The 6,879-nt window shown below is 35.2% G+C and overlaps 1 protein-coding gene across 2 annotated transcripts; it reads right to left on the bottom strand.

Moving 5' to 3' along the window:
• Positions 1 to 676: 676 nt before the first annotated feature.
• Positions 677 to 5,791, bottom strand: LOC110768442 (GATA transcription factor 28). 2 transcript variants are annotated; one of them, XM_021972172.2, is made up of 7 exons: positions 5,163 to 5,788; positions 4,707 to 4,790; positions 4,400 to 4,533; positions 2,997 to 3,113; positions 2,646 to 2,751; positions 1,175 to 1,246; positions 677 to 1,084 (listed from the first exon to the last, which is right to left on the bottom strand). In XM_021972172.2, exons 1-7 carry the CDS (start codon positions 5,427 to 5,429, stop codon positions 980 to 982), a joined length of 885 nt encoding a protein of 294 aa, XP_021827864.1. In that variant the 5' UTR covers positions 5,430 to 5,788; the 3' UTR covers positions 677 to 979. The 2 variants fall into 2 exon arrangements, with proteins under 2 accessions (XP_021827864.1, XP_088101569.1); XM_088245443.1 differs by lacking the exon at positions 2,997 to 3,113 and having other exon boundaries at positions 5,163 to 5,791.
• Between the last annotated feature and the right edge of the window lie 1,088 nt (positions 5,792 to 6,879).

The raw sequence follows: 6,879 nt of genomic DNA, 5'->3' as shown, positions 1-6,879 counted from the left end.
TTTGAGAAGAAGTGTTTGAAGTTTATTGGTATCCCTTGAAACGTCAAATAAATGAGATCACAAGGGCCCTCAGATATTGACTTAGGATAGCACCACTATATATTATGGCAACTTGTATCTCAAGAAATTACTAATTCATAATTTTTCATATGCTCATGAGAAAAATCGGTGACATCAGCCTATTTATTTTTCAATTTTTGTTTACTAGTGAAACTTCGGAAGAGAATTGAAATTGTTACTTCCTTCTTTTGTTTGCTATCCACACCGATTCAGGTTACAAGCCCACGCTACTAAGCTCAGCATTGTTACTTCCTTCTTTAATTGATCATTCTCTGTTTTCTCATCTTATTTTCCACTAAACCCCAATTACCTAGAGGGTACAATCACTTGATTTTTTTTATAAAAAATGCAAGTTTTGATTCATAGCTGTAGAAGAATGTGGAAGAATCTGAAGCACAACAAACCACGTCCGTTGACCTTGACAAACAAATTATGCAGCTGATGATTCACTAGCCAAACTTGGTCACTCAATTTTGAATTTTCCACCTGGTACGTTGTAAGGCACACTTTTATATTTAAAATTAAATTTAAAAAGCGCCCAAATAACTGCAAATTTACCTGGCCATGCCTCTGAAAATAGGCTTTAATCCTTGCTTTTCTGGTCTGGCGGTACGAATTTCACAATAATCAGGTTGCATTTATCACCATAACCTTTCTTGATTATATTGTAGACAAGGAAAGAACTGGCAATAGTATTGCAGCCATATTCAACATGGATAATAGAATGCAAATGCTACAATGACATGAGGTTCTAAATTTGGTCCTCAGACTACAATCACATAAAATAATAGGGTTTCAAATCTATATTAGTTTATAGCTCCAAGTCCCTAAAGCATATGTACACTCGATAACGTACTTGAATCTATTTGACATCCCTTTGTAGTACAGCAAATGGCAATCAACCAGGCTGCAAGGGACTTCATAAATTCCTGTCCACAGTCATGGCTGAGTTGTCACCATTAGAGGAAGGGGCGATGTTGGCACCCATGGTTATAGCAACTGGGTCTTTAGCTTCGCCATCACCCTGTGATAATAACCCATGAGGAAAATGCCAGAAATAAGAAAAATCACAAGATTTTTAATTTTTTTTTTCAGGGTGCCTGAGGTGGTTTACCTGTTCAATTCCCTTTGCAGAAGGATCCTGCATACCTATATTTGAAACCTTAGGACCACCTGTTAGAACTCCCTGCAAAAAGTTGAGCATACATTAAGAGATGACTAAGAATCACCAGCAATCACTTCCTACAAAATTTTAGTATCCACCACCAACAAAGCTAACTCCAATATATATTAGTAATTTTCTTTTGCTAGATATCTAACCTGGTTTATTGCTAAAATGTCAATAAGGGCCACGCATTCAGACATAAAATGTCTAGCAACACAGCATGCTAGATTGCCTGACAGATATATATATATTCTCTAATAAAGTTCTTCTTAAGTACAGTTTTCTCAGATACAAACAACTGAGATGCAAAGTAGATCGGATGGTCTTAGACTATGATTGAGAAACATCTGCTGATTCAAAAACCTTGTCAGACATATTCTATATAAAAAGTTTCTCTAGTCACACATCGCCCAGGGCAACAACCTGGTAATTATATCGATCTGTATAAGTGTTTAGACACACAACCTTATGTTGAGAATTCAAATTCCGCATTGGGCACTATAAGCCTTACACCTCAGTACGTGTTGGCTCAATCTGGCCAAACGTTAGGGGCATGTTGAAAACATAAAGTCCCACATCAGTCATTCTAAGCCTTCCATCTCAATATATACAATTCTGTGTCTCTCCAATTGGTTTTGGGCTGGATGCTCCAACTTTAACTAGTTAAGTACTCTAATAAGACATCTACCATGCTCTAAACCAGGGAATGAAAATTCACGATAAAAATAACAATGACAATGACAGAGTAGGTAAAAAATTGTGTGTATCCTACTGAACGTTTGGATTTTCATCCAACAGTTAAACCATGAATGTTGCATTCATGTGTGCTAGGACTCCTATATACACATGTGTGTGTGTGTGTGTGTGTATTATATGTGTATTCATACATCCACAACAAGGAGTAAGCAAAGAAAAATAAAAATAAAAATATCGCACTTGAAGTGTTCTAGTCATAACTGTGGAAGAAGATCTATAGGATAAGAACTGGTTACTTAGTTCAATTAAGAACTTTTAGACAAAAGAGTTATTCTCTGTTAAGGTCCTCAACAAGGCAGGTGGTAGATTAGACATAAATGACTGAAATACATTACGATGCACTGATCCATTGTACATTTAAACGTGAAATATTAGGTTGAGGAAAAATTGAAAAGCTTACAATTAAATCCTCAAAATCTCTCAAAACACTTGTTATATGGAGGGGCAGTAAAATAAAAGAATGCAGAAACGGAGATCATGGAAATATATATGTATATATTATATGAGATATATATATATATATATATATATATATATATATATATATATATATATACATGTGCATACACAGACAGTTATGAAAATGCAAACAATTCTTTTAGATATCCATCAATACCCAAAAGGGAGTTAAAGCATAAATTAAATTACTTATAATCTCTCAAACCTTGTTAGCCCACTTGAGCCCACATGCATTGCATAGAGTCCTTGGACCTGCTGGCCCACGACGCATCATTGGAGTTGATTTTGAGCTTATCCCACAGTGCGTGCACCTGAAAAGACATTATGCATAAATTTTCAGAATGCAGAGAATATAAGTATTTCTCTTGAAATAACAAATAAACAATTAGAGTACAAAACCTGTATATAAACAGCTCAACGTCAATGCAACATGATTGTAGAGTGCAACATAAAGCATAATCACTTTAAAGAATCAATCTAACGGCCATCAATCCTATGTCCTATCAAAAATCTAATGGTCCTAAATATAAGTAACGATACATGAAGATGGACTCACGAAGTTTCCTGCATGCTCTCATCTTGTCCAGAGCCCTGTGTTGCACCAGATGAAGCAGGGCCCCCATCATCAGAACTTGCCTTAGATGATGTAAACTGACCCTTCTTACGCTGCATTCTGAAATATGTACGCACAACATATTAAAAGATGGCCAGAAGGAAAAGGATTATGAAATAACAAAACAGTCAAGGTGGGAAGAAAAGGAAAAAGAAAAAGAAAAAGAAAAGGCTGAGGAGTTAAAAGTGATCTTCCATTACCCTCCGTTTGGATGAAGGAATTGAAAATTACATAGAATTCTAAAATGACGGAATTTAAATTTCCATCATTTCAATTTCTGGCAATTGAAGATTTCAGTGTTTGGACTTTTGTATATCGAATTTTGTAAATGGCACTATGGAAATTGTTAAAAGACGCCTATTTTGGTGGGAATTAAACTTGGGAATTTGATGCTCCAATTTCCACGATTTTTTCCACGCGTCATTTAATAAAATCCGCACTTAAGTTGCCAAACAAGGGAATTGTCAATTTCTCCTCTTAAATTCCCGACTTTTAGCTAAATTCTGAGTTATTTTCCCTCATCCAATCGGAGGGTTATTGTTATAAAAAAATCTATGTCTTTCAGGAGTTTCAGTGTGCTGAGAAAGACTTTTCTAAATGATATACCTTTACATTTCATTCTAAGAAAGGCCTGTTACCATATCCTACTATGAGTAGGGTTGTACTCCGTTTAGGCCCTATCTAGAGTGACAATTTAGGCATCTCTTTTCCCATTATTCTCAATATGGTATCACAGCATTTATTCTGAGACCTAGCTCCTTAAAGAAAAACTATTCCTTATTTGGTCCATTGCAATTCACTTTGGGCTTCGGTTTCTTCCGAATTCTAGGAATCAGCATCTTTCATCTTCTTTGCAAATTCAAGGGCTGTATACATAATGAAGTTTTTTAGAATGATTTTTTTTTTATCCTTAGTTGATAGCAATTTCCAGTTTTGGTTGTATTAACATGTACAACATTTATTCAAACGAATTTAATAGGAGGCATGCATACATCAATATGTACAGCATATATTCTGCTATGGAAAATAGCTTACTATATTTATAATAATATGTAATGCTTAATGATGGGGATACCAATATCATAATTAAACTAAGATTAATCATCTGATTTACAAATTATATAAATTCACATTCTCCAATATACTTTGTCTCAGAAACAAAAAAACAACAGCCTTATCAGAAACTGTATATTTGAATAAGGAATCATGAAAAGGATGCTAAACAACATTATAAATCAGGATATGCATTTACAAAAGTGGCATAGAGTCTTTGTCAGAGAATGATAGAGAACTTTCAACTGAAAGGCCAAGGAAAATGAATAAACAAGTAGATAATCTTGTAGTACCTGAGTGCAACTTCTTTTCGCACAGTGTAACGAATTTTCTTATCAAAACAACGTTCTTTTCTTTTCTCACGAAACCGACTTAAAGATGCAGCTCTTTGCGGTTGAATTGGCTTTACAGGTAAGTCATTCATACCCTGTAAGAGATGTCATTATCGCAACAAAGTGAACGAAAATAACACCAACTGAAAGACTACTAATTCCAATAAACTTTTGCATGATTTATACATAAATATATATATATATATATATATATATATATATATATATATATATATATATATATATATATATATATATAAGTACACACTTGCTGGTTAAGAGGAACCGGCCCCATCGAAGGAATGCCAGAAGGGATTTCATATCCGCCCAAAAGTAGTAGTACGGCCTGCACCTGTGAAAAACAACCACAGATGCTCAAGTCTGTCAGACAACCCCTCTCATTAACACCTATAGACTTTAATTCATAAGACAGGTTTCCCACATGCATAAACAATAAATAAAAAACCCAATCATGATGTTCAGCAAACATTGAACCACTCAAAGAACTTACTTTAACTGCATGATTCCCACAAACTAATCAAAACCCATTTTCTCAAAGAAAAGCAAGTAATTTAAGGTCTAGCCAAGAACAAAACAAGAACCATCAGACTAAACACCACTATAACAAAGAAAACAAAGCAGAAATCACCAGTACAGAATGAACCAAAAGTCCAAAAACAGTTACACTCAAATTGAGCACCACCCAGAAGCGAAAGAACTTTACCTTATCAGGAGAAACTTCGTCGAAGACATAAACCTCGCCCTGAAACGACAGCGTAAGCTGATCAGAGCCGCCGTTTGTGGCCGCCGCCGGAGGGTATTCTGAGCCGGTAAGGTACAGTGGATTGGGAGGAATGGCGCTACTATCTTCGAAGCGTATGTGAGGGTTGTCTATGGATTCTTCAACGTCGTCTTCTTGTTCCTCAACTTGGTTACTCTGCGGGGCACCTCCTGAGCCATACATTGAGTTCTGGTGATTGGATTCTGACATTTCTAATAGTACATTTACAGCTCCAAGCCACCAAAAATTTCACGAACAATGAAAAGCCCCACAACCAAATAGAAAAAGGGAATTTTTAGCTGAAATTGAAAAACTAAAACCTAGAATTGAAACAAAAAGGAATACCCACAACCCCACCCCCAATTCAAAAGGATATCATCAGAGTCAAAAAAAATATATATTGAAAAAACGGGCATTTAATTGGGAATTACAAACCCTAATTTTGGTTGTAGAGAAAGATAAAGTTGTCTGAGAGAAAAGAGTGAGGACCGTGAATTTGGGAATTCAATCTGCGTTGGGAGGCAAAGAAAAGGTGGTGCGAGAGGAGTTAGAGGTTGAGGATGACTGGGTTGGGAAAACGACCCTACAAGATTTTCATATTTACAGGATATGCCACTGAATTACTGAGTTGCCACTTGCCATGGCAAAAGGCAAGGGGGAGACAAACGATGTTACTATTCATGTGAATAGTGACTATCCTTGCAAAAGGGAAATTGGGTTTTCACTCATTGCCATGTCAAAGGGCATTTATTGTTCACTTTAAATTAAATTTCTTTTTTTATACTTAAACGATTAATTTGGATAAGATTTTCGGTTGCTGCGTGTCAATATTTATTATAAAATTCACATATCATATTTCGGATAAAATTTTCAAATAAGATTTTTAATTGCCACGTGTTCATATTTATTATAAAATTTACATATCAGATTTCAAATAAGATTTTTGATTCCCACGTGTCCATATTTATTATAAAATTCACATCTTAGATTTCGGATAAGATTTTCAATTGCTACAAATGCGCCATGTGTCATCTCTATTTTCTAAATCTCTATATAAAACTACAGCCTCCACTCACAACAATCATCCATATCCTCTCTATCCTTTCATTTCTCAAATTTTACAAAACACATTTTATTTTCAATGTCTGACACGAGGAGGACGTTGGATAGGACTAAGTGAGAAAATGAAGAAAGAATGCGCAAACGTGCTGAAGAAGAAAGGGAGTGGGAAGCAGACGATGATCAAGTTGCCATGGTAGTGGGAATTATGCTTTGTTTTGATGTATGCAATGTTTTAAATAAATAGATATATTATTAAATGCTTTCTTTATCCAATAAAAGACAAACAATACAACTAATTAAGAAATGACAACTCTATCAATACAACCCAATGGTTTTCATCATTTAACCAATTTGTGTTGCTAGGTCCATCATCACAGAAAAGCCTTCTTCTTATAACATCCCTTCGTTCTTGCTTCCAAAATGACTTTGTTTCAGGGGACATATGGCTTGTATCCATGGTCATGGTTTCCTAATCTTTCTTGTCCATGTATTGTTTGTGTGCATACTCCTTTTCTCATGCAAATGCTTCATCTTTTACCTTATCAGCCTCATCTCTTTTCATGTCTTTCTCAATTCTCAATGTGTCGTTGATAAAAAT

The sequence above is a fragment of the Prunus avium genome, chromosome 8 (genome assembly GCF_965620075.1).
Source record: "Prunus avium chromosome 8, drPruAviu1.hap1.1, whole genome shotgun sequence".
NCBI lineage: Eukaryota > Viridiplantae > Streptophyta > Magnoliopsida > Rosales > Rosaceae > Prunus > Prunus avium.
This window is presented reverse-complemented; position numbering and strand designations above follow the sequence as displayed.